This window comes from Ochotona princeps, chromosome 6 (genome assembly GCF_030435755.1).
Source record: "Ochotona princeps isolate mOchPri1 chromosome 6, mOchPri1.hap1, whole genome shotgun sequence".
NCBI lineage: Eukaryota > Metazoa > Chordata > Mammalia > Lagomorpha > Ochotonidae > Ochotona > Ochotona princeps.
Window position 1 is genome coordinate 67843352 of NC_080837.1, and position 27969 is coordinate 67871320.

Here is a 27969-nt window from a genome sequence, read left to right on the forward strand (position 1 = left end):
TTATTCCGTAGAGGAGACAATCACTTCAGCAGAAAAAAAAAAAGTCTACTTATAAGCACAGTTCACGAATCAAGGTTTTGAATACATCCATTGTATGCTGTCAGGAAAAAAAATGATTTGAATCTCACTATTTATGGCTTCACCAATTCTCCACTAGTGGGTAAAATCAGAAAACCTTAAACTGACAAACCTTAGTGGTTTTTAATGTTAATGCACTATGTTCACCCACATTTCACATCTCTAAAGCCAATGTTAATTTTTCAGTTACCTCTGCAAGCATTCAGTTTCATACGAGGCAATGTTTATGTATCTCTGCCTTGAGGATTCTAGCTTTAAAGTCACATTGATGCATTGTAGTTTTTAAGAGTCCAAAGACACTTTCTATCTATGCATCCTTCCCTAAATAAGTTTCACAATTCACAAAGTGTTAGGTTGATCAACATTTTCCTTTACCCAATGCAAAGCTTAGCAGTTAAATCTCTACTTCATGAGAACTGGTCTGCAAATTGTTCTGTATCCTGTGATTGTACTGAACATTTGAGTAGAGCAGAACCTGATCAATGTCTAGGCTGACAAGTTTTACAATCATTCTCTTACTTATCCAATGTACATCTGTCAGGCAAGTGGTGAGTTCCAATTGTATTAAGGAACTATGGCAGCACTTGAAAATTGGACTTTCAAACGCAAATGCTTTCAAATTCCTTGCACAGATTTTCTAGCTGAAGAGGTTATCAGAGACCAATCATACCCATAAAACACTACAATATAAGAGGTGTCAAACTGTTACAAACACAGCAATGGTCAGAGAGCTTTGGGTCAGCTGGCCAGTATTTGAGTCCCTGCCACCTGACTATGGTGAGGGCCAGGTCTGTGCTCATTAGGTCAGTATTCCCCCTTTTTGGCCAAAGCAGTATGGATTCCCATGACTGTGCAGTTAAGCACAAATGCCTATTAAACCTGGTCCAAAGAATTCAGCTTGGCAATGGACTTGGAGTTTCACAACAGGAACTCAATATGGTGTTTAGTTTCCCAATAAATGGCTTATTCATGGATTAAAATATTCTTCATAGCTTCAGGCTATTTGCTTTTTTTTTTTTTAAGTACCTCCACAAGCTGCTCATCCAGTTTCACTTGTTTCTTTTTCAGACCTTCATTTTCCAAGTGAGTCGCTTCTAATTCTTGTTCAAGGGAATTCACCTGGCTGACCTGTGAAAAACAAAACATTCTGTTCTAAACACGCAAGTTGCACTACTTGATGTTGTCCTGTTGGAGTTCGTTGGAAATCTCAAGCTGTGGAAGAGATCCAGAGTAATTGAGCAAGTGGAAACAACAAACTATGCAATTCAGTACATGGCTTATATCTAAGTAATCAAGTTTTTTTTAATTATTTTCCTTTTTAATAGTGTTTACACAGTTGAGAGAAGTGCACACCCTTTTGGGCCTCTGATTAGGGTGGGGAGGTTCAGCTATGGAGGAAGGTGGGTGAGGCAAACATTTCAGTTTTTTTTTCTTTTATGTCTGCAGGGGAGGAGGGAAAGGGGCTCCTGAGTAATTGAGTCTTAATTGCCATTCCGGATGTAAGACAGATTTTTTTAAGGCAGTTGAGTTGGCATTCAAACTCTGATGCCACACATGACCCAAAACACATTTTATCTATAACACACACCCACACGTACAATCAAGGAGCCTTCCAAGAGTCCATGAAAAGTAAGTTTTTGAAATAATGTAGAAATTAAAATTTGTTGCACCCAAGTAGTTTTTAATTACATTTTCCATGAACTTTTACTTTCATGGAATAGCATATCTCCTTGCCGTGAACCCTGTACTTGATCATTTCCTAGTGCTTTTCACTAAGTTGATTTCAGGATTTGCTGCTATGAACCTTTGGTTGGGAAAAATGCTATCTAAAAACGCCTAAAACCTCATTGACATAGCTCGTTTCCCTTTTTCTTAGGATCAGACTTGAAGATCTTAAACAGAATTTCAAGTTGGATACTCGCAAGAATAGCTGAGCTACAGGACCCTGAATTCCAGAATTTTCTGAGGTAGAAAACAGTCCTACAATTCTGGGACCCCTATTTTTTTCCTCTATCAAAAACAGCTGAGAATTGCTGAATGGAAGTGCCACCTGTCCAGGGCTGCAGTTATTTTAAAATTACCACCAGTCTTTTCCTGTGGTGATCAGTTGAGGAGATTTCAAAAAATGGAAAGTTGTCTGTATCTGAAAATCATTAAAAAAAGTAACACCCACAATGCCCAGAATAACACTGGTCTCAAAATCTAAGTTTATGTGACAAAGAACAATTTATTACGCCAGAGTGACTGCTTGAGGTCTGGCCAGGTGGCTCGCAGGTCTTCATATATCCTTGCACGATCTCCTCCCATGCCACACAGGGGTGAAGCTGAGTGAGCAGAACACAGCAGAAGTGATGGTTTGTCACCTCCAAGGTAGGTCATACGACACTATAGGCAGTGGGCACAGAGGGCTGAACCACTGCTTGTGATAACCACATTCACAGTGAAGTACTGTTTGTCCTTATAGCGCAACCATTACTCATCCAACATTCTGATTACACACACAGTTGAAGGCAGCAGCTCAGAGCTCAAGTGCTTGGGCCCCTGCTTCCCAATATGGCAGACCCAAATAGAGCTCCTGGCTCTGATGTGGTGCAGCTTTATTGTTGACATTTGAAGAATGAACTGATGGAAGCTCTCTGTCATTCTGAATTTGAAGTAGATGAAAACAGATATTTAAAGATTTATTTTTAGTTGAAAGGCAGATTTTACAGACAGATCTTCCATTTGCTGGTTCACTCCCCAAATGGCCAGAGTTGAGCCAGGTTGAAGCTAGGAATCCGGAACTTCTCCCAGGTCTCCTATGTGGGCCCAGGCACCCAAGGACTTGAACCATGCTTTGCCACTTTCCTAGGCAAATTGGCAGGGAGCTAGAAAAGTGGAACAGCTGGAACACAAGTAGTGCCCATGTGGGATGTTAATGCCACAGGACCAGCCCAGAACAGACATTTTTGAAGAGTGTAATACCCATGTTGGTCTTTGGGTTTCAGCATGTGATCACTCCCTCTGGAGTAAGCAGGTTCCCTATCCTGACAGAAGGCTTAAGTGGTGAGGAGCTGAGATCTCAGGCAGCATTCGGGAAGACAGGTCTCTGAAAAGCAGAGCTGTAGTTGGTTGGATGCCTTTAGGTGAGAACAGGCACGTGGGGGCTACTCTGGTGGGTCCAGACCCTTGTGGCCATCGTTTGTTGCACAGCAACACTGACTGCATTCACATGGGTCTACTGTTCAAGCTGTTCATGAGGGTACCTCGAAGGTTTGTGGGGAAAGAATTCCAAAATGTTTTTTGAATGAAAATAAACATTTCACTCCATTTTCTGTGAACTTTTGAGAAGCACCCTCATTGTTTTGCTACCTTATAAAAGCAATGTGATACAAAGATGAATTGTGGAAAAGACTCAGTGATGCTGTTTTCAAACACTCATCAAAAAGAGCTATGATACTATTCTATTACAGAAAAAGATGCACAAGAAGCCATTGTAACCATTTCCTTGGTCGCACAGCTGGAAGACAGTGGCCCTTGGAGACAGCACAGGCACACAAACGATACATGCTCAGAAACTCGCCTTCCACGGAGCAGGGGGGCGTCCAGTCTGGAACTGTTCACTCTCCTGCTTCAAGCTCAGCTTGTCCTGCTCCATGAGTCTCCCAGGTCCCGAGAGGTTCAGGTGTTTCTGCTGCTTGGGGACAAGGAACTTGGATTCACCTTGATGGACCTAATGAGAACAAATGTGAGAAGGAAGCAGTGTTTGTGGAGCAGCCAGCCAGCCAGCCATGAAGAATCAACAGCAGGTACAATGAAAGCGTCAGCGACACTGATTCTGTGGTTGGGAGGCAGACTTTGTCAGTCCTGCCTGCCAATTCTGCAAGTCCACATTTGTCAATTTACCAACATCCTTCCTAGATAAATCCAGCTAGGCTTACAAACCCAAAGCTGTCTCTTCCGGTAAGGGCAGAGGGAACTTGAAGACCTGCTCAGCCTCTAGGGGTAATGAGCAAGTGTGTGGGGGAGGGTAGATTGTGGCGCTCCCTGAGATGGACACAACAGGCCCAGGCACTTTGATTTGCGCATTATTCTTAAAAGAGTTGCCCCAGTCTCTTCTACTCTGCCTTGGCCTGAGTTCCCAGAGGACAGGGACCAGGCCAGTGTTTACCATTGAAGCTCCTGCGACAGCAGAGGGTTTCTGGCATGAGGGAAGCACTCCAAGTGACAAGTTCAAGAATACTCCTAAGATATATTGGGACACAGGCTAATTATCCTGTGGCTGATGTAACAGAGGCAAAAAGTTCATCACTTAGTAAATGGAACTCTGAAATGCCATCTGTAAAATCGGCACCTGGAATTTTTAGCCTAGTATTAGGATGCCTGTCTCTTGCATGGGACTGCCTGAGTAGAACATCTGGCTCCAGCTTCCATTTACTGGTGCTTCCCAGGGTCTCTGTTATCAACTAGGCTCCTGGATTGAGATCCTAAACTCCCAGCTTTGGAGCAGGCACCTAGGGAGAGGGGTCAATAGAAAGAAGCTCACTCTTTCTCTCTGCTTCTGAAAAAAAGTTTTAAAGACATTTATTTTTCTTGAAAGTCAGTTACAGAGGGAGACAGGGACAGACAGAGATCTTCCATCCACTGGTTCACTCCTCAAATGTTCCCAGTGGCCAGAGTTGGACTGATCTGGAGCTGGGAGCTAGAAGTTTCTTCTGGTTCTGCCATATGGGTGTAAGGCCCAAGGAATTGGGCCATTCTCTTCCGCTTTCCCAGGCCACTAGCATGGAGCTGGGATGGAAGTGGAAAAGCCAGGATATGAACCACTGCCCATATGGGACACTGGTGCCACAAGTGGAAGATCAACCTGCTATGCCACTGCATTGGCTCCTGAAAAAAAAAAATCCTACAATGCTGGCCCCTTTTGTAAACCAGCAGTTAGGCCACCACTTCACTTCTGGCATAGGCATCCCATATCAGAGTGCTGGTTTGAGTCCCAGCTACCTTGCTTCTGATCTAGCTTCCTGCTACTGTGCCTGGGAAGGCAGCAGAAGACAACATAAGTACTTGGGCCCCTGCCACTCATATTGGAGAACAGAATGGAATTCCTGGCTCCTATCTGGCCCAGAGCTGGTTGTTATGGGCACTGGGGGAGCAAACCAGAAGACAGTAAATCTCTATCAATCTGCCTTTGAAATAAATAAATCAGTATATAAATATTTGTAGAAACAGTTCGGCAAAAGATTGTTAAGTGTGGGGGGCATCTTTTTCTCTTACAAGCAGTTAGATGCACAAGTTACGAGCATAGCATTATCATTTTTGTACTACTTGCCTTGGCAGCTGGCCTATTTGAGGAATATATGGTTCACATAATTTCCATAATCCTATATTTTGGATATGAGGATTAAAATCACAGATATATTTTAATATACTGCTTATACAAAAGGAAAAATATTTTATAAACATACCAGGATAAAATTACATGCAAGTAAATGATCGGTTATGCATCCTGAAAGTAAGTCTGCCACATACCTCCCAACAGTATTTCAACCCCCAAGCTTCCATTTTCATCTCAAACAGGCGCCACATGGGCCACTTTTTAGGGTACCTTTCCCCGGGGGTGCATGGTTTCCACTCTGGCTTTCTGCACCTTGTTCTCTAGCCGCTCATTCTCTTGCCAAAGTAGCTGCGGTTCCTGGTTCATCAGATGATCCAACTCATCCCAAGACAATCTCCACTGCTGGCTGTGGGATCCTGAGGGACAGGTAGCTGTGTCTGCGGCCCAGTGCTTAAGGCAGAAATCCAGAATTAATCCTTCAAAACAGGTGGGTGGGTAACTTCTGGTTTGAAAAATGCATCTCCTTTACCTAATGACAACTATTCCTAATAAGTACCTTTCAGCTGTCACTTGTCCTCTAATGGGAGGATGTATAGGTGTGTGAAGATACACAGAATATTTTGGGAGTCTGAGTTTTAGAACGCTTGGAATTTTTTTTTTTTTTTTTTGGCTTAAAATGGCCTTTGGCAGAAGAGCCCTGCCAAGTCCAATAGCAAGTGGGCGGAGGGCAAGTGTTATGCGTCGCACAGGCCTCAGGTGCACAGACGTGGGGGGCTAGAAAAGTGCTTTGTTCTTACAAGTTATCTCTGAATCCAGGTAATAGCCTTTGGGTTAGCAGAGGAAACAAAGGATTCTCAAGGCACTGCCAGCTTAGCAGGCTTTCACAGACAAAGTCATTTCCTCTTTTTAGACTCTAAAGCACATATTGTCTGTAATTGAGGCCTAAACTGAGGAATATGCTTTCAGCAACCCAAGTGATTTTTTTTTGTCCTAAAAATACTCTAAAAACTAAAAGTAGCAATGACAGGATTAGTCTCCTGATTTCTCACTAAAGAAAAAAAGCAGGCATTCAGGTATCATATCCTTTGGAAAAAATCAGCTAGGAAATAACTTTTTAAATGAAAACAATTTTCTTAAAGGTAGCACCAAGAATTAACTGTATTAGCATCTACTTTTATTATAGGACAAAAATCTGAACATCTACCCTGTGACTGATACCCATACGCTGTTCTTAATTTATCTGCATACAAATTAATGAGCACTGTGAAATATTAACATGAGATATTCCACAAAGCAGTCCAACAAGTATACCAATTAACACTTGACCTAGCTCTTCCAAACTTTTGGTGTCAAAGCAACAGCCCATTCTGTTGCAGTACATTCTCTCCTGAAATTCAGTACTGTTGTTTTAGGCAATAGCTTTCCTTTCCAGCAGAAGTTCTACTTTTGTGCAGTTCTGTGTATGATCCTACATGATTTTCCTGCAATGTTCTTATGTGCCTTTTAACTAAGACAATGTTTTAATTTTATGATCATTCAACAATCCACACATGATCTTCTAACTTGCTCAATATATATATATATAAAAAAAAAAACAAACAGATAAGTGATTACCTTGTCTCCAGCATCCTGCAGGTGCTTCCGCAAAGCCATCACTTCCTGCTTTAACTCCTCCTTTTCCTGCTGTGTTGCTCGGAGGTCAGATTTTATCCGGGACAGGTGCAGGTTGACGCTGTGCAGGTTCTCTTCTAAATTCTGAACCTGTGACATGAGAACAGGGTTTACATGGGTGCACCCAACTTCAGGGATTCACTGCTTGAATGCATAAGGACACAAGAACCCCATGGTGCTCCCTGCTTCTGCCTACACTTGGCCTTATTTCCAAGAGCTCAGTGGAAGATCAATATGTTACAAATATCTACAGAAATGCTAAGATATATTTAGATAGAGATGAAATGGGCCCGGCGGCATGGCCTAGCGGCTAAAGTCCTCGCCTTGAAAGCCCTGGGATCCCATATGGGCGCCGGTTCTAATCCTGGCAGCTCCACTTCCCATCCAGCTCCCTGCTTGTGGCCTGGGAAGGCAGTCGAGGACGGCCCAATGCTTTGGGACCCTGCACCCACGTGGGAGTCCTGGTTCCCAGCTTCGGATCGGCACAGCACCGGCTGTTGAGGTCACTTGGGGAGTGAATCATCGGATGGAAGATCTTCCTCTCTGTCTCTCCTCCTCTCTGTATATCTGACTGTAATAAAATAAATAAATCTTTAAAAAAAAAAAGATGAAGTGTGCCTGGTCATAACTTGATAGGATCACCTGATAGATTACCAAGTTATGTGTGACACTCTGTGTGTGCACTGACATCACAAAAGATGATCTCAATGAATTTTACATTGTATTACAGCCTGTGGTGCTGGTTTGTAGAGGATCTGGTAGTTGAAAATAACGTCACTGTTATGTGCTGCACCTATGACAATGGTCCCAAGGGTTAACATAAGGGAGTGATGTCACAGCTGTCTTGGTTGGTGTGTGTACACTATGAGGTCCGTACAATGATGAAATTGCCTAGTGATGCATTTCCCACAGTTTTCCCAGTATGAGTGATCTGTGATGGCATATGCTAATAGAATCCTACTCATCTCTCATGGATATTTCAATTAAAAACACTATAATAGTTTGAACCTACTTCAGAAAGCATAGCCATTTTTCACAGCCCTCTCAAGCTTCCAGAGGAAGTAACTGCAATTAAGGAACTCTGAAATAGTGTTGAAATTATAATACTGTAAATGTGTCAATTAGGTTACATTGGAATTGTTATGAACCTCCCAGGCCTCTGTCACCTGGCACATTTTTGGTGAGACTGTTAGAAAAAGAAGGCAAATTCTAAGCATGATAACGCAACAAGAACCATGCTCTTACCTTTTCCTGGGAAGCCACAAGCTGTGACTTTAGGCTCTCACTCTGTTGTGCCCAAGTCTTCTGTTCCTGTTTCATCATAGCAATCCTCTGCTCCAGAAGAGTGGATTTTGCCAACTATTTCAGCAAAAGAGGGAGGAGGGTTTGTTGGCAAAGAGACACAGCTCAGTGTGTAAGGTCCTGCTAGCGCTGTACACAAGGGACTGGAGCAAGAGAAAAGAAAGCATTCCTGGCTCTCTCTTCTGCCTCTAACTGCAGCAGGGCCTTATCACCTTTCTGTGATTTTTAACTTATTTTCTCACTGCTGATATTTGGAGGCTTGGAGATGGTGAGCTGGCAGACAAATCGAGATCTTGAGCTTTATGGTAAAATGCCCAGGAAGGCAGGAGACTGTGTGTGGGGAGGGGACTGGGAGGGAGGGGCGGAGGCAAGCAATATTTTGGGATCTTCTTAGGGCTTTTTTTTCCCCTTTGTATTTTCCTATGAAACCCCAGATTAAAGAAATATGAGAATAACAACATGAATGTTTAACTACTAAACAATGCATTTAGTCTCTAATAATCACAGTTCAAGACTGAGGGGCCCACAAGCTGGCCAAATGGTGCTGCAGGGAATTCTGGGATAATCAGGCTACCACGGGTTAACCTTGGGCAAGATGCCCCGAAGAGCACACTATCCAAGGAAGATGGAGTCTCAAGACTGACTACCTTATCCACACAGCTGCTTAATTCTTCGCTCAGAGCCGCTTTCTCTTTCAGCAGTTGTTCGTTGTAGCTCAGAACACTAGAGATTTTCTGCTCAAAGTCACAGACATCACGACATCCATGCAGCTGTAAGAAACACACAGCCATGCTGTCACTCCCCCTGGCTGTGTACACAGGATTTCCTTATAAATAGCATTTTGTAGCTGCTGGTATCTTCCTGACTGTAGACATTTCAGAGGAAATACCAGCCATAATTAGCTGTAGCTAAACGTTCCTTGCCAGTTTCTCTTCACTGCTCAGTTGCCTACTGTGCTGTTTGCTCTGGCCGATTCACCTGGGGTGATACTGTGTTATAATGACCCAAGATTTCCATTCCCTGCAGGGTGAAACAACGGGCTGCCACCCTGTTGTTGATTTCACTCGCACACATGTCGCGTATGACATTTTCTTCTTGCTTTCTCACTCAACTAGAAAAAATAGCTTTTGAAAATCCTCAAGACTGTATGGGGTATCCCCCAGAAAGGCAAGTTTTAAGACAGAACAATCTCTTTATCAGTCCACCCCACGTGCCCTTCCTTCAGCAAGATGCTGAAATTGACTTAGAGGCACTGCATTGCTGCTGTGGACACAGCTGCCAGCCCATCTCCACTTGCTGAGATAAAGACTCCTAAGTCCCTTGTCACCACCAACATTGCTACTATGAACAACTGATATGGGGCTGTCCTGTGGTAGGATATTTCACAGTATTTCCCATTTGACCCACTGGATGCCAATAACATCCCCCAAGTTGTGAAAACCAAAAAATATATCAGAATATCTCAATATGTCCACCCCCAGTGCCACTTTGCTTCTTCTGGTCCTTAACCCTTCCCATGGTTTACACAACTGAATCTTGCCCCCGCTTCATATGTCATTCACATTTTCAATGTTTAATTATGATTTCATGGCTAACTTTCTATTGGTTACCTGAAGACCTTTGATGTTAGGCTTTGGAAATGATTTGGCAAAATCGACTTAGAGGATTTCCATTGGCAACAAACCTTAGCATACCTTACAACTCTAATGACATCAGGGGAGACAGGGCAATGCAATGGATTAACAATGGGCCTTCTCTTTGACCCAATGACTTGCTGCTTGCTCAGCCCCCAAATACCCACTACAGCTTGGCAGCACTGTGGGTATCTCCAGACAGACGTGTGGCTTCTGCTGATGTGACTTGCTTTTCTGTTCAGTGCACATAAATGCATGAACATACTTGGGTAACTATAAATCCTGGTGGCACAGGCAGGCAGCAGTGGACAGGTGGCGCAATCCTACACTAGTACTCAGGAAACAAGTCCCTCCCCCAAGGCCAATGAGCTCACTGGTTTTCCATTTCACTCCTTATACCACTGTGAAGAAAAGTGCCCTCTCACAGGGTGCTGAATGCTGCTCCCCGCTATGCTCCTTTCCCTCTGCTTTCCAGTGTAGAGCAATCACCAAGTACAGGTTTTCCACACTACACATTTGAGATTGATTATCATCACCTTAAAGCCTGAACAACAAACAGACTTTCACAGGTAATAGAAAAAAATATAGATGTCAAGTTCATCAGGAGGAATTTGGTAATAAGAGCCTGGGGATATTATGATGCCATGGTCAGGCCTCTAAGGGTTTTCACTTTGGGCAAGTTTAAAGTCAGCAAAAAAAAAAAAAAACAAGCAAAAAAAACAAAAAAACAAAAAAACAAAACGGCTTCCCCAAGGATGGTAGAACAGATAGACTCTGCATAGCAATATTTGACCTGGAAAGGTTCTCGTAAGACACCTGTTAGGGATTGGCACAATACTGGGCACTAGGAAAGATGAAACAAAAGAAACTGTGACCTTCCAATCCTATCAGGAGGCCGGACTCACATGAGTTATTCACAGATGGACACAGTCATGACACTAGGTGGTTTAGGCCTGGTGCAGTCAGTGTTCTAGTGTTCAGGGGAAGGGAGACCTCAATGTTTACAGGCTACACAGACTGAAGAAAGAACCTCTAAGCCAAGGCTGTCTTGATGTTAATCCACATGGGTAACATGGAGCAGTTTTAAGCTCTCCCCCAAATTGGGGACTGTTGTAATTCAAAATTCCTATGTATACTGAGAATTGAAAATAAAATGACAATGTTTAGCACTTAGTTGTTAAGATGTGTCCTCTGATACATAAAATTAAGCTTTTCTTGGAAACAGGATTCAGAAAGCTAGAGTCATGAGAGAGGTTGTAGCCCTGACAATGCTCTGGAATTTTTAATTTTATATTTTGCCCAAGATAAAGCCAAGACTTGATTACAAGGAAAAGGCAGACCCCCTTCAAATATGTCAAATTACAGTGAACAGGGGTGTGTGGGAAGGAAGGAGGTTATCCCCTGAGAAACAGGCAGGTTGCTGTACCATCTGGCTGGCAGAAAGGAGAATAGCAAGTTTCCTCAATTAAAAAGGTTAGGATTAATCTCTATGAATAGTTTTAGACTCTTAAACACACAGAGATGGCTTAACTAGCACAGCCATAAATGGGTGCTGGGAACCCTTACAAAACAGACTCGAATAAGCTAGGGGACAAGATTCAAAGCCTGGATCAACTGGGTTCTGGAAATCACACATCATTAGTTACACATCATTCTAGAACCTCCCCTTCCCGCCCCACAGCAGCACAAGGCCTTACTCGTTCCATTTTTTCCAGTTCATCTTTGAGAAGAAGATTTTCCTGTTCCACAATATGGGTCTTCATTTTAACTTCAGACAGCTCTGCTTCCAGAGAAGACACCAATGTGGAAGACTAAGAGAACAAAACCAAAGAGTAGATTTTCACTCAGGCTGGAGAAATGAGCCAGGTTTATATTCAGGAGATAACACAAATTGAAAGATATGTTTTATGACCATTTCTCCTCATCCACAGTGGAACCAATCAAAGGCTTTCCACTTAGATGGCATGAATATGATTCTCAGTTTTTGCATGTTTTTCCAATACAAAGTGATTGTCTTTCTCTTGGAGTAGAAACTTACAGCAAGTCACATTTCTCAAAATTCTGCCTATTTATGTCAGTGTATTTTTAAAATTTTCATTGGAAAGGCATAAATACAGAGAAGGAGATGTGGAGAGAAAGATCCTCCATCTGCTGGTTCACTCCCCAAGTGGCCACAACAACCAGAGCTGAGCTGTTCCGGAGCCAGGGGTCCCAAGAGTTTGGTCATCCTCTACTGCTTTTCCAGGCCACAAGCAAGGAGTTGGATGGGAAGTGGAGCAGCTGGGACATGAACTGGCACCCATATGGGATCCTGGCAGATGCAAGGTAAGAATTTAGCACTAGGTCATTGTGCCAACCCCAATTGATGGATTTCTAAAAATTCTTAAAAATGATCATTGCAAATTTAGAGATTTTGCATCTACTGGCTTTCACCCCAAATGTCCACAACAGCTGTGTGTCCTGGCTGATGCCAGGACCCCTGAACTCAACCTGGGTCTTCTGTGTAAGAGGCAGCGGCCCAAAAATTTGAGCCCTTATCTACTCCCTTCCAGGATGCCCACTAGCAAGAAGATAGAATCCAGAATGAATGTTAGGACTTCACCCATGCACTAAGCTGTGGGATGTAGCCAACTCAACCACTGCTGTGTCAATCCCATGCCCTGCACTTGTGCGTGTGTGTATGTTTTCCTCTTTTTCATTGATATTATCTTCTGCACACAGGTCAAAACAGGTTGTGTGTGTGTGTGTGTGTTTGCATAGTAACTCCTCTAGAGTACACACGTGTCTGCCATATTTACTCCACCTCTTCATATATAAGGACATTTTGCAAACACAAACAACACTGCAATTAATAGCCCTATGCCCAAGGATTTCCCTGTTGTGGGAGGTGTGCTTGTAGGGGATACTTTTAGAAGTAAGAACACTGGGCAAAGTGTGTGTGTAAAACAGTGTGTACTTAGAGTAGGCATTGCCAAAGTTATGTGGGCAAAGACGGCAACATCTGGCATTCCCAACAAGCTCTGGAAGTGTTTTTCTCCCTAAGGCTCTGCCTATCATCTTTCTAAATTGTGGGTTTCACAGGTGACAAATTATTGATTTGCATTTCTGTGATTTTGCTAGCAAATTTTTATGCCTATGACCATCCAATTTTCAGACTTCTGTACTAGTCGAGATATTCACCCTTGCCTCAGTTCTATGTGCTGTAAATAGTTTCTCCCAGTCAGTTGTGGCATTTTTTTATAGCGTGCATTGGCAGGTGACTTTTTTTTTTTTTTATAATTATTCCTTTTACGGCCTCTGGTTATTGAGTCATAGTCTTATTTCCCAGTAGTATGAAAAACAAATACAGGCAGGTTCTCTTCCAGTACCTGCATCGTTTTACTTTGTATATTTATAGTTCTAATTCAACTGGACTTTATCCTGGTATGTAGCATGGAATATGAACCTAATGTTAACTCATTTCCCAATGCCTGCCCAACTACGCAAACACTGTCTTTGGGAGCCACCTTTGTTAAACTGAAGTTTTCATTTGTTATTTGAGCTGGCTCCTACACTTTGGATTGCACTTACCAAAGTGTCTGCTCATTTGCCACTCCCATGCTATTCTGTTTAAGCACTGAAGAACACAAACTTTGGCACAAACATTCTATTTCTTGAGATTTCCTCCCCACAACATCTGTAGGGTAGCTGTATGTCATACCTGCACTTTACAACGCTCCAGTTCGTCTTTGAGATTCGAGTTTTCTTGCTCCCATTCCTTGAATGCCCTGCTCGCTGGCTCTTCTTCCTTTTGGCATAGGATTTCTGCCAGACGTTGATTAAGCTCTTGCAGTTCGTCCTGATTTTGAGAGTTCTTTTGGCTTAGTTTTGTATTTTCCAAATCCAACTGTTGGTTTTTGATTTTTAACTCTGAAAGCTAATTAAAATCAAGATCAGTTTTCAAAAACTTGCTACCCTACTTCTGCTGCAGACGCAGATCTAGACACTACTTTCTCTCTTGGTAAAGTTGTAAAATATACATATTTAGTAAGAATAAAACATACTCATTATTACAATTCAGTCAGTCCAGAAGCGAATGAACAAGTGGGATATGGTCTAAACCCACTCCATGGGGACCTGTACCACATAGCTGGACACAGATGCCTCCAGATCATTCCCCAGGCAGACACAAAACCCAGAGACAGAGATGCTTAACTTCTCGGTAGTAAAATAGTGGATCATCTCATGTTTTGACAGCCTGTCTTTGCACTTACACTATCTCACAGACTACTAAGCTTTCTAAGTCAGTGCATTCAGACACTAGCACATGGCTGTATTTTTCACTGACTAGGATATTCTCTGTAATGAGATATTCCTCAGTGCATCACTCCATTCCAACACTGACAGTTTAATCATGTCCTTTAATTACAAAGAAATAAAGTCATTTGCTAGAAAAATCTATTTATACAGAGAAGGCTTTTTCATTTAGGATTACTGTTTATGAGAAAGCAGGATTGCCGAGTTAGAAGATAAATGTATACAAGAATGTATACAGGAAGCTTACAAAGCTTATAGAAAAATGAAAGCAAAAGGGATGTTTATTTTGATGCATATTTTAAAAGAAAGATTTGTTTCTTTGAAAGGCCCAGTGGTAGACAAAGAAAGGAAGAGATTGTCCACCCTCTGTTTCACCCCTCAAATGTCTACAACTGCTAGGGCAGTCTCTTTCACTGCTTTTCCAGGCACATTAGCAGTGACCTGGATTGGAGGTGGAGCAGCTGGGGCCAGTGTTGGAATGTAGTGGTTAAACCTACCTCCTGGAGGGCCCGGCGGCATGGTCTAGCGGCTAAAGTCCTCGCCTTGAGTGCCCCGGGATCCGAACCCATATGGGCGCCGGTTCTAATCCCGGCAGCTCCACTTCTCATCCAGCTCCCTGCTTGTGGCCTGGGAAAGCAGTCGAGGATGGCCCAATGCTTTGAGACCCTGCACCCGCGTGGGAGACCTGGAAGAGGTTCCTGGTTCCCGGCTTCGGATCGGCACAGCACCGGCCCGTTGCGGCTCATTTGGGGAGTGAATCATCGGATGGAAGATCTTCCTCTCTGTCTCTCCTCCTCTCTGTATATCCGGCTTTCCAATAATAATAAAATCTTTAAAAAAAAAAAAACTACCTCCTGGAGTGCTGTATCTTGTCCATACAGCAGCTCTGGTTCATGTTCAGGGCTGCTGCATTTCTGACCTAGCTTCAGCCTGGTTCAGCCTTGGCCATTGCAGTCACTTGGGGAGTGAATCAGTGGATCAAAGTAGTGTCTTTCTGTCTCTCTCACCCACAGTAACTCAGCCTTCCAAGTTAATAAACAAATCTTTGAGGGGAGGGGAAAGAAGAAAATAGAGCAGCAGGGTTTTGAACTGGCACCCATATTGGGATGTTTGCACTGCAAGTGGCAGCTAAGCCTGCTGGGTCACAATACTGGCCTGCAGAAATCTTTGACATGTATTATTTTTTTCATAATAAGCATTTTTTATGAGCTTAATTTAAAAAATTAAGAGATGATAGGGAGGGTGGGTGAAACAGCATGATATCAGTTGACTTATTTCCCAGATACCTGCAGTGGTTGGTGTTGGACCGAGACCAAAATGAGGTGGTAGGAACTCTCCCACTTGAGTGGCAGGAATCGTTCTGTCCCTGCTGCCTGCCCAGGTCTGCATTAGCAAGGAGCCAGAGCTAGGTGCCCAAGCTGGGAATCAGACCCAGGGACTCCAATGTAGGACTCCAGTAGCCTGAACACAAATCCTATTCCCAATTTTTTTTGAAGGTCTTTCATGTGTATATTTAAAACCTTTTACAGCAAAATAAACTTATCTCTTAATTCCCTTTTCCATACATACATATGTACACTATGTTTGCCTTAACCGATGTCAGCTGGGTTGGTTCCCCATCTTTGCTCAAATGCACTTCAATAAACATTTTGTGCACTTTTCGAAGTATGCTCCTAAATTACTGTTTTAATAATTTCTCAAAACATCTTTCTCCTAGTATCATCAATGTACAGTGTTTTCAACAAAGATTTACTTCTTCATATCCTTTTTAATACTAGATAATAGCATTAAAATGATGAAAACCTCACACTTCCCTAGTAAACAATGAAACAAATCATCTTTTTATCTCTTTTTTTTCTTTTGATTTCACCATTCATATTGACTGCTTTTCAGCAGGATTTTTATAAAATTGTAAAATATATCATGGATTTATTTCAAGTACTAAAAATATGCTTTGCCCAGTAAGCCCTAATAAATGTTTCAGATGAATTTTTAAAATATATACATTTATGTATTTATTTATTTTGAGACTCAGAGAGTCAATGAGAGAAAGAGAGATCTTCCACCCACTGATTACTCCCCAGATGGCCATATCAGTCAGCATTGGGCCAGGCTGAAGCCAGGAGTTTGATCTGGGTCTCCCACACAGGAGGCAGGGGCCCAAACACTTGGGCAGTTTCTGTTGCTTTTCTCTGATCAATAGTAGACAGCTGGATTGGAAATGGAGCAGCTGGGATAGTCCTGGATTGATATGGGATGCTTTCATCTCAGGAAGTCGCTTTATCCATTATGTCACAACACCAGGCCCTCAGATGGATTCTTGATGCGTTGGCCAATACTCCACAAGGACATTGGTTCAGTCCTGGCTGCTCCACTTCAGATCCAGCGCTAACAGCCTGGAATGGCAGCCAAAGATGATCCAAGTCCCCAGACCCCTGCCACCTGCATGGGAGACCCCAAAGAAGCTTCTGGCTCCCAACTTTGGACTGACTCATCCCTAGCCACTGCATCTATCTGGGGAGTGTACCAGCAGATGGAAGATATGTCTGTTTTTTCTCCTCTCCTTCCATAACTCTGCTTTTCACATAAATACATGGATTAAAACAAAAATAAAAAACACAACCCGTACAGATTGAGCACTAAACAACACAAGCAACATGAATAACTCACAATTCTGTGAAATGGTGTGCTAATTAACTGGTACTCCAAATCAGAAATTCTGTCCTGAACTTCCTACTTGGCAGTCTTGGTGACGAAATTAAGACATGTTAATTGGAACTACATAAAGGTTAGAGGTGGCATAAGTAAGGTTTCAGAGGTGTCACCTCCTATCTGCACTGATTATAAAGTTTATATTAAGCATTTAGGGCCTGAAAAATAACATTTCATCTCGCAAAAACAGGAATTTACATTAGAGTCAGACTTGGCATGTGCTGAACGGATCATTCCTCCTTAGGTACATGTTATGCTAGTAGCATGTGCTACACATTTATAAATTCCAAAGAAGATACATTTCAGAATCAGTAAGCATTGAAAAATATTAAGCAATTCCTTACTTGTTTTTTTAAATCTTCAACCATTTTCTGAATTGCAGCTTTTTCCTGTTTCACTGTTTCTATTTTTTGCCTAAAAAAAACAATAAAAACCTGAGAGTCAAACTCTAAAAGTTGAAGCAAAATAATTTTTTGTCCTTTGTCAACATGTTGTAGGAAAGTTTAAGCACGCTATGCCTCACCACATTTCTTCCCGAGATCCATTTAATTTCCCCGACTCCAGGTTAGAATTGCTATCTTCTTCGCTTAAAGTAGTAATTTCATTTCTCAAAATAGAATTTTCCTCTTGAAGGTTTTCGGATTCATATCTGAAGTAGAGATGTAAAAAAACAAGTTTTAACGAGGCAGTCATCTGTCATACTTGGAAAATATTTTCTAGTAACTTCCAATAAGAATTCCATGCCAGTTAGGGAAGTGGAAGTTAAGAGCCTCTTAGTAGTTGGAAATCAGGTGATGACATATGGTGGGAAGTAAGAGGAAAATTGAGTGTCTACTCCGGTTGTTGTGTGTTTCAGCAGTCATTGCTAAGAAAAGAATTTGGAGCAAACAACTTCATTTTTCTCTGTCCCAAGTCCTACCTGCTCTAAGCAGGCAGTGACTTGACCCAGGGTACTCTTTGGTTTACAGTCCTCAGGTACCCACAGAAACTCTTGCATTTACTCCGTGGGTTCATTCATCTCATCATGTTCTGATTTTTTAGAACTAAGAATGGTCTGAGGGCAGAGGAGGAAAATCTCCATTCAGAATAAATTATTTTATTTCCTGGCATTAAGATATTTCAGTCATGATGTAATATTTTCTACTTTTAATAAAAAACCAAACTTGTGGGAAGCCTCATGCAATCCTATTTGATGAGGTCAGATGAGCAGTGCTTCCAATTAGTTCCAGTTTGGTCTTTCCTTCTCAAGCAGATTTATAGGAAGCTGGTGGCTCCTTGATCAAATTATATGTTCTTAAAGAAGTGTACAGGATGTCAGCGAGTACTTGGAATGACGTAAGTAAAAAACTATAAACCACAAAACATCTTTCCAGTGTTAGGAACAGGACAGAGATCTTTTCTACTAAGCGAGTCAATAACACACAAAAGGCATTCATTCATTTAACAACAACAACAAAGACAAAAGCACGTATCCATTGTACAGCCTTAAGAGAGGTACAGACACACACAGATGATGCCTGTGGTTTAACAGCCAACGCCTGCCAGCTGGCACTTGCACAGCCCCAGTGAGCTACAGAGGGAAAGGAATGCCTCCCAGGCAAGGTGAGTCTATCAGTTAATACACAACACAGAAGCAGGAGGGAGCCGGGAGTGTTGCTCTCGGCTGGAAGCCTAGCGGGTTAGTCTCTCTAGGCACAGCAAGCAGCACACGTTAGCTTTAGTGAGGTGTTCCATGGGCTTCTGCAGGGTCTAGCAGGTGCGTACGTTACCTCAGAAGCTCAACCTTGTGCTGCATCTCACTGCACGCCGTTTGCAGGTCGTGCATCACTGCCTTCAGCTCCTCCTCTTCCTCCCCTTGGCCAGGCCCACCTTTCTGTTGAACTAAAGTCGTGACTCGCTCCCTCAACCTCCGTGTGAGCTCCTGGAGTTTCCTCTTCTCCAGGGCCAGCTCGGCTACGGTGACCTGACGTCGAGAGCACTCCTCCCAAAAGCCCAGGAGAGCTGTGTCTTCCTCTGGTTTAACTTGACCTTGTGTGCAAGCCTGTTCTGGACGCACCTGACTGGTTCTGTGGCCCCAGCCAGCATCCCATGCTTTGCTTTTTCCCAAGAGTTGCATCTTCTGCTGCTCCAGGCAAAGCATTTCTTGCTTCCCTTCTTTGGTCATGCGGTGCACACTGAGGCCCCTGGCTACACACTCTTCCAGCGTCTGATTGAGTTCAACTTCCCCTTCCAGGTCATCCACACGGGTGTCCCATGAGGTGGAACAGTCACACTGTCCTGCCGTTTCTTCTTGCAGCATTTCAAGCTGTTCTTGAAGTCTCAACACCAGATCCCTGAGCTCCTCGTTCTCTGCCCTGATATCATCGTAGCTCTTTTCCAACTTAAGCAAAGTCTCAGCTGCTTCCTCGGCTTTCCTCAGCTCGCCTTGCAATCGGAAGACCTCAGACCTGAGCTCCCGGTTGTTCTCTAGGGCCTCACCGTAGCGCGTCTCCATCACGCTCAGCTCATCCTGTAGGCAATCATTTTCCTGGCTCATATCGTTGTACAGCAGCTTGTACTTGGAGGGAACCTCGGGAAGTTTCTCCAGTAGCCTGAGCTTCTTTTTGAGCACGGACACCTCGCACAGCAGGTGCTGCTTCCTTTCGGACACACGATCGCAATCTGCCCGCAGACTCGCCAGCTGTTCCCGAAGCTGACTGATCCGGACCCGAAGGTCCCAGGATTCAGTCCTGGTCCCCTCACTGTTCTCAAGCTCTGAGAAACTCTCGAGGGAAGCGTCAGACTCCTCCATTTTGATCTCGTGTCTCGGAACAGAACCTGTCTCTGTACTTTCCTGGTCCTGGGCCTCGTTGTCTTGTGGGTTGCTTAGGCGGCGCCGGGTGGTTACGCTGTCTCCTTGCTTCGACTGGTTTTGGGACAAAAACGATTCCACTTGGTCCATAGAATCTGCAAAAAACTCAGTGGCTGCCTTATTGGAGTGAGAGGACGTGATTGATTCCGGTTCCAATGTTCTCAGCCTCTGCTGCAATCTAGAAATTTCCGCAGCCATCTTTACATTCTCCTTCACAGCCCGTTCGTGAGCCCGCTGCAGGCTCACAAGGACGTCGCCGTTCTCCTCCAGCAGCTGCTGCCCTTGCTGAAGTAGCGTCATGGTTCCTCTTCCGTCCTCCACTTCCTCTCCCATGGCCTCACCACTGCCCTGCGACTCAGCCAGATGAGCTGGCACCTGCTGCATTTCCCTGATTCGATCCTGCAGTCTGGCGATTTCTGAGCTCATCTGAGCCCTCTCCCGATCGGCTTTTTCACAGGTCGCTTTGTGCATGCTCTCCAGGGCCAGCAGCTTGCATGTCCAGTCCTGCCGCTGGAGCTCATGCTCCGCGTGGAGCTTTTCCAGTCGCTGGCTGGCCAGCAGCTGGTTAGCCCCGGTCAGGCCTGGTTCCTGCTCACCGCCACTCACATCTCCGTGCACTCTGCTCTCTGGCTGCAGCGCCTGGTCTGAGAGGCGCCAATGCTGGCTCTCGGACAACTTCCTCAGCTCTTCCAGATCTTGGAGCAGCTGCTCTCTCTCGGCAACCATGCTGTTCAGGTGCTCTTTGTACGTTTTCTCGAGCATCTCTCTCTCGTGGGTCAGGACCAGGGAAGTGGCTTTCTCCCGCTTCAGAGTCTGCTGCAGCTGCTCCTGGGCTTCCGCGCACTCCTGGGTGAGCTCGTCCTTCTCAAACTGCCACTGGGATTTCTCCTCCCGCTGCTGCGCCCGGAGCTCCCTCAGCTCCTGGCGGTAGCGCCCCTCCAGGCTCTGCAAGGCATTTTCACAGCTCTCCGTGACTTTCTGACAGTCGGCCTGAAACCGGGCTTCTAGCTCACAGGTTCTTCTAGAACACTCGGTTTCCATTTTTTCCCTAAATGTGGTCAACATATAGGATTATTGGCGCTGCCGCCACCTCCGGAAGCAAACAAAAAACATGGCTCTATGCAGAGGGGAAGCTGCTAGGCACACACTGCTTTCTTAAAATGACCTCCACTCACTCCTCCGTGCCTCACCTACACCGGGAAGGAATGTCAGGTCTCAGAGGTGAGAATGGCCACCTTCGTGCCACTTACACTGACCTCTTGCAGGAGTTGGGGCAAGTTTATATCACTCAAGTATTATGCCTACCCCTGCATGTGTCTGTTCATGGATTTTAAACCAAAGACCTGAGCTACTATTTCACACCAAATGATCAAGTGCATTTGAACCTGAACCCCTACCTTAGGAAATGTAAGTCATTCCTTCACTGTACTTCAGCATGCACTGAGGACAGCTGCCGCATATACCGCACGTGCACACATGTTAACAGGTTCCCTCTACTTTGCCTCTCATGTAGTAAAGGGGCATTAAGTTTGTCAGGGCGTGCAGCACCAAAGTCCTCAAGTGAGCCTGGGATTTTGTACAAGGAAAGTGGTAAGTCCCAACACTGGGGGGAGGGGGGGAATACCACTGGCCAGAATGCAGCCTGGGGAGCCAACAGCTGTTCTCAGAGCAGCAGAACTGGGAAGGAACCACAGAGAAGATCACTTCAGCCTCATCCAGAGCCTTGGGACACACTAAGCATCTTAGCACGAGGAATCCTCTGCAAAAACCACTTCCAATGACCCCCAGGTAGGCGTAGATCACAACAGTGGCAGAACAGGTTGAAAACTGTAAGAGAATCTAATCAATCCCTGGGCAGCCGGGCTTTCTGAGTGCTCCTTAACTGTCCCCTTAACTGACCGCCACTTCTGGAGACACCCCTTCCTCTCCCTTTCTTACCTTGCCTCGCGAAGTTCTCTTTGGTGCTGCTCCACGAGCTCTTTCCTTAGCTCTTCTTTCTCAAGAGCATGTTTCTCCCCCAGGCTTTTCAGCTGCTCCTGGTGAAACCGTTCGAGGCCCTCGGTCAAGCCTCTCACCTTCTCTTCTGTCCAGGAGCTGCCTTGGAGGAGGCCTTCCCTCTCCCGGCTAAACCGCTCCTCTGCCTGCTCCAGCCTCTCCTGGAGCTCCTGCTCATGCTCCAGCCTGAGCTGCTCCCGCAGGCCAGTCTGCTGCTCCTCAAAGGAGGCCTGTAGGTGCCTCTTCTCCTCCTCATGCCTGCTGGTGGCCTCCCGGTGCGCTTCCTTCAGCACCTCTGCCTGCCCCTGAAGTTCGGCGATTTCCTGTTTCAGGTCACCAATCTGCTTCCTCAAGGCATGCACTTCCTGCTCGTACTTCTGCTTCGTGGCCTCCTGCTCCTTTTCACAGGCAGCCCTGCTTTCCTGCAGCTGCATTTCATAGTGGTGCACCTAAAGGCAGACAGCCACACTGTCACAAGGTCACTCAACACCAGACCATGGCAGGGGGCTGCAAGGACTTATTTTCCCCCTACTGACATTCCTCAGGTTTCCCATTTTGTTTGCAAACACTGCAATCCACTTGAAGCAGGATTCTCAAGTCAGGCATCATGTGCTCTTTTTTTCTATTTTCAATTTTTAATGTGGCCAAATTTCATTAGTTTCTGAATAGTCCTATAAAGGACTGAGCAAACTCTCCATCCTAGACAGGCTTGCCGTCTTTTGTATCCTTTCCAACTACAATTTTAGGGCCTCAAAGTGATTAATTAAATTCATTTATCCAACATGGCTCAGGTACTCTAAAGTATTCATGGGAATACAAAGTTTAGTAATGCAAGGTCCCCAATATCAAGGGAAAACCCAATGTAGACATGGGAAGGACAATATTAAGTGTACTAAAGGGTAGAATGGAGAGTGTAAAAGATATCCAAAATTTCTTCTGGAAGGTTATATTCCAGTCCAAGGAGAGAAATATCAGGTTACCAGGCCGGTCTGGAACAGCTTAATGCAGGAGGCAGCATTTGTTGGTAGCAAATGCTGATGGTAAGGAGACTACCCAGAGGCAGAGAGAAGCAGTAACAGCACAATCAAAAAGAGGATGGGGTTTAGTGGACAAGAGAGCACTCCTGGGTGAGGCGGAAGGACGGGGTACCTCTAAGGCATGATGAAAGGGAAGGCTGGCAGTGGGTATAAAGCCATGTGGTAAGGGGATTGGAAGCCAACATTCCAAACCTGATCCCAACTCAGGAGGCAATGCTACACCAAGGGGCTTTCTATTTGTAAGAGTTTTCTAACAAGTTGGAAGTAACATGATGGACTTGAAGTGATAAGTTTCATGTTTTCCAAGGCTGAAGATACCATGAAGAAACTCTCTTCCTGGAGGGAACCTATAAAACCATCCAGAGTCAATAGGTCTGGGACAACACCAGACACAAGAGGCAGCCCAGAGAAAAGTGCTGCTCTGTAAGACAAAGGACTGAGAAAGACCCTGTGCACAAAGGGCTGTCAGAGGCCAAAGAAGTCCGGGTGCGGGCTGGGAGGCAGGGACTTACCTTATCTTCCAGCTCCAGTTTTAGGCGACACATATCCTCCTGGTGCTGTTCCTTCATCTGTTCAATAACCATCTCCGTCTCAATGCTCATATTCAAGGGATTGCATTCCTCAGAACCCAGCCCTGCAAACATATGGGACCATTCATTGATCCTGCAGCAGGTTCAGCAGGGCCTTTCAATCTATCTGACTTCAGGACAAATCCTCAGAGCCTGAACTTCCACGCAGCTGATGCCCTGGGAGTAAGTGAAAGCCCAGAGAATTCGCTTCTCTAGCATTAGGGCAAACAAGACAACACAAAGGGGCACAGATGTTTCTGTAGATAGGGACTGAACCAATACATAATAGAATCTATTTTTTTTTTTTCCTTAACAGCAGGCAGGGAGGGATGGTGTGGAGACTGGTGCCTATGGATGACCACCTCTTCACGGAAATGCTGCCTGGTGAGGGACACAGCAGCAGAGGAGCTAAATGACAGGGCAATGAATGGCCACCTACTGGCTGATCTACCCTGAGGACGTCATGTCATGGCTCAAGCTACCCCACCTGTCACTCAACATTATAAGATACATACTGTCATACAGAATTCCCAGAGTTATCCTCATCCTAAATTCTCAACTAAAATAAGACGGAAAAAATGGGCATAGGTTAGGAACATGGATAAAGGGTGTTTTGGGAGGGGGTGGAATGGGAGTGTGATTCTCAACACATCCATTTGAGTCTACCTCTGCATTGCCCAGGGGGATGAGAAAATGTGAAAACCTAAGTTTAAGTGAGTTAATATACAGATACACAGAAGATGTCCAATACTCCTGCGACAGGGAGACTGAAAACATCTTTCTTATGTGGGGTTCACAGGTACATGGGAGAAAGGGTCTCTTCTTGGGCAGCAGGGGGTTGAGACTCTTTATTTACTGGTTTTGAATGTTTCACTCTTTTTCCTGGGTTTTTGTCTTCACATGTTCAGTTATATCTCCAATTGAGAAGTAATACATTGGGGATTCAGCTCCACTCTTCCACAAAGAGTGGCCTCAACACTTGTGTGGCTACGAAAAAGCCCAGAGAGACAGCTGGCATGCAACACCATCTACTCTGGTGGCCTCCATCCTTGACCACAGCAAGCCAAGAATCTAAGGAAAGGCCTGGAGACCGATTTCTCTCCCTTCCCAATTCCTTATTTATCATAGAAGAAAAGGAGATGAGAATAGGTGGCGTTGGGAAGAATCGTACTCTGCCTCAAGTAGTACTGAGAAAAACTATGGACAGAAGAATAGAGGATCAGTTATTCATTCTTAATCCACCCCACTAAAAAGGCAGGATTTCAAAAGGTTGGAATAGGCTGTGGGTGACCATGTGTGGGCTTGTAACCAAGTCAGCTTTCCAATGTGGCTACTCTGAATCCTTCTCAAAGACTAACCCTTATTTATCTCATTTGTTGTCTTGCAAAGGCAAGACATTCAGGTCAGGCAGCAGCAGGTTCCCAGCTGAAGATCATGTGGTTTGTGGCTGGCCCACTCTTCAGAACCATCTTCATACCAGTCAGGCACTCTCACAGGGAGGGAGGGGACGGTGTCAGCTCAGGGTCTGAATTCTAACTCCAAGGCCACAGCTTTGCAGCCAAGTTTTTGTGTGTTTGTCTTCCATAAAGCAAATATCCCTGTGGTTTGAATTTTCCATTCCTTTCCTGATGCCTATCAAAAGCACATGGAAATGAAGACTTCAAGGACACATGAACCACCAGCCCACAAATGAAACAGCTCAAGCAGAGTCATGCCAATGTCTTTTTGTTTTTCCTTTCAGGGTGCCAAAGATGTGTGATTTTACATGCAACTGGTTCTATAAACAAAGGTCAAAGGCAGAGACCGGAAAGACAGTTTCTGAATGTGTTTACCCTGGTTGGGCTCAAGGCCACAGCCGTTACCGTCCAGTTCCTCGGACAGCGAACTCTTCATGGGAAGCCTAAATCCTCTGCCTTGTGCACGGTACTCTTCCAGCTCAGACTGGAGCTCATCCACTTGGTCTTGCAAAATCTGCAGTTTAAAAACCAGTGCCCAAAGCACAATCAACAATAGAAAAAAAAAATCAGACATCAAACTAGAAACTTCTGTGCCTCAAAAAACAGCATCACAAAAGTCCAAGACAACCCAAAACTGGGAGAAACACTTTGCAAGTTTTAAATCTGATAAGAGACCTTAACTAGAACACATACAAAGCACTACAACTTTAAAAGTAAGAAGGCAAAGAACTCAAGAAATGGACAAAGGGCTGGTGTTGTGTGGCAAGTTAAGCTGCGTCCTGTGAAACCAGCATTCCACACGGGTGCCAGTTTGAGTTGCAGTTGCTCCACTTGTGATTCAGCTCCCTGGGAAAACAGGAGATGGTTCAGCTTTTTGGCACCCTGCCACCTGTGGAAGATAGCTGGATGGAGTTCCAGGACCCTAGCTTTGGCCCAGCACAGCCCTGGCTTTTGTGGCCACGTAAAGCATGAACCAGCAGATGAAGATTTCTCTTTCTCTCTGTAACTTTGTCTTTCAAATAAATAGATCTTTTTTTTAAAAAAAATGAGCAAAGGATCTGGACATTTGTCCAAAGAAGATACACAAATGATTAAGTTCATAAACATCATTAACTATTGAGGAAATGTAGATTTAACCCAAAGCTCCTGATTCATGACAGTTGGATAAGCCCTGGACCCACTAAACTGAGTGAAGGAAGCTGATCACAATGACCACATCGGGTGCCACCGATAAGAAATGTATACAACAGGCCAAACTATGGACAGCAAGTGGAGGAGTAGGGGGTTGGTTTTTGGCACAGGGGCTAAGACATGACTTCAGACACCCATGTCCCATACTGCAGTGCCAGTCAAGTTCCCGCTCTTCTTGATTCTAGCTAAATGCAAGTAAGTATGTAGCTGATGATGGCCCAAGCACTTATGTCCCTGCCGCTCATGTGGAAGACCTGAAATCAGCTAATTCCTGGCTTCTTCTTGGGCTAGTATTGAGAGTGAGTCAGCAGATGGAAGATAATTCTATCTGTGCCTTTTAAATAAATACAAAATTAAGAGAAACTGGATTAATAGAACAGATTATGGGAGAGATTCTGACTAAGTGGAGTAGTGTTGTCCTTCTGGGATGACGAAAATGTTTTAAAATTGAGTATGGGCAACACAGGTACATGACTCTGCAAACATAATAGACACTGAGTTGTACACTTTCTTTAAAAAAAAGACTATATTTATTGAAAAGTCAGATTACAGAGAGAAGGAGAGACAGAAAGATCTTCCATCTGCTGGATCACTCCCCAGGTGACCACAATGGTCGGAGCTGAGCTGATCCAAAGCCAGGAGCCAGGGGCTTCTTCCATGTCTCCCACATGGGTGCAGGTCCTAAGGTTTTGGACCATCCTTGACTGCTTTCCCAGGCCACAAGAAGGGAGCTGGATGGGAAGTGGAACATCTGGGACACAAACCAGCACCCATATGGAATCCCAGTACATGCAAGGTGAGCACACTAGTCATTAGGCTACCATGCCAGGCCCTGAGTTGTACATTTTAAACAGATAAGATATATGGCATAAAAAGTTGTTTAAAAAAAAAATGTTGGTGCTGGCACTATGGTGCAGTTAGTTAAGCTGCAGTCTACAAGACTGGCATCCCACATGGGTGCTGCTTCAAGTCGCAGCTGCTCTACTCCTGATCCAGCTCTATGCTAATGCACTGGGAAAGCAAAGCAGGCTCAAGTTCTTAAGCCCCTGCACCGCTACAGGAGACCCAACTGAAGCTCGTGGCTTCGGACCAGCTCAACTCGGGCTGTTGTGGCCATTTGGGGAATGACCTCATAGGAGCAAGATCTCTCTAACTCTACCTTTTAAAGAATAAATCTTAAAAATAAGATTAGAGGAAAAAGAAGTGGACAGGCAGGAATTTCTGAGGTAGAGCTGAAAGGTCTTATGGATGAGTTAAGTCAGGACCAAGGTAACTTAAGGAAAAAAGAGAATGTGAAAAGAGTGGTCTCACCCACTGTCTTTTAGTCCTTGACCCTCCACACCCTAATCAAATGCGTAAACATTAAAAAAAATAAAATTTATACAATTAAAAACAAAAAAATTTATACAATTAAAAAACAAGTAACCTAAGGCAAGAAAAGTTTGATCACTATTCTCAAATGTGCAGGTCTCTTTCCTGGGAAGGCAGAGATCGGAGGTGACTTCAGAAATAGGCCATTGTCTTCCTCACCTTGGCACAGTCACTGTGCTTTCTAAAGCAGTCAGACTTCAGTCATGCTGACCAGATTAAAGTAAAAAAGGGTCTTGGGGGCCTGGCACGATAGCGTGATGGTTAAGGTCTTAGCTTTGAATGCGCCAGGATCCCACATGGGTGCTGGTTCTAATCCCGGCGGCCCACTTCCCATCCAGCTCCCTGACTGTGGCCTGGGAATGCAGTCAAGGACGGCCCAAGACTTTGGGACCCTGCACCCGTGTGGGAGACCCGGAGGAGTCTCCTGGCTTCGGATTGGCTCAGCTCCAGCTGTTGCGGCTGCTTGGGGAGTGAACCATCAGACGGAA

The 27969-nt window shown here is 44.5% G+C and overlaps 1 protein-coding gene and 1 long non-coding RNA gene across 6 annotated transcripts in view; one reads left to right on the plus strand and one right to left on the minus strand.

Annotated features, from left to right (window-relative positions):
* The window catches only part of LOC131480589 (uncharacterized), a 58359-nt gene extending 56281 nt beyond the window's left edge, over positions 1-2078 (plus strand). The window contains exons 2-3 of the long non-coding RNA XR_009245643.1: positions 1147-1365; positions 1955-2078. This is a non-coding gene — a long non-coding RNA (uncharacterized LOC131480589). The remainder of the gene's footprint in view (positions 1-1146; positions 1366-1954) is intronic.
* NIN (ninein) overlaps positions 1-27969 on the minus strand; it is a 96733-nt gene that overhangs the window by 8956 nt on the left and 59808 nt on the right. Inside the window, exons 14-27 of one of the 5 annotated variants that reach the window (XM_058666396.1) lie at positions 25295-25433; positions 23406-23527; positions 21800-22305; positions 18780-20909; positions 17534-17659; positions 17355-17424; positions 13703-13918; positions 11700-11813; positions 9016-9138; positions 8312-8425; positions 7010-7156; positions 5666-5845; positions 3641-3790; positions 1105-1206 (exon numbers count right to left, since the gene is read on the minus strand). In XM_058666396.1, the coding sequence (XP_058522379.1) occupies positions 1105-1206; positions 3641-3790; positions 5666-5845; positions 7010-7156; positions 8312-8425; positions 9016-9138; positions 11700-11813; positions 13703-13918; positions 17355-17424; positions 17534-17659; positions 18780-20909; positions 21800-22305; positions 23406-23527; positions 25295-25433 (4239 nt within the window). Of the gene's footprint in view, positions 1-1104; positions 1207-3306; positions 3791-5665; positions 5846-7009; positions 7157-8311; positions 8426-9015; positions 9139-11699; positions 11814-13702; positions 13919-17354; positions 17425-17533; positions 17660-18779; positions 20910-21799; positions 22306-23405; positions 23528-25294; positions 25434-27969 lie in introns of those variants that run through there. The other 4 variants (XM_058666392.1, XM_058666394.1, XM_058666393.1 and 1 more) reach the window with 4 other exon arrangements.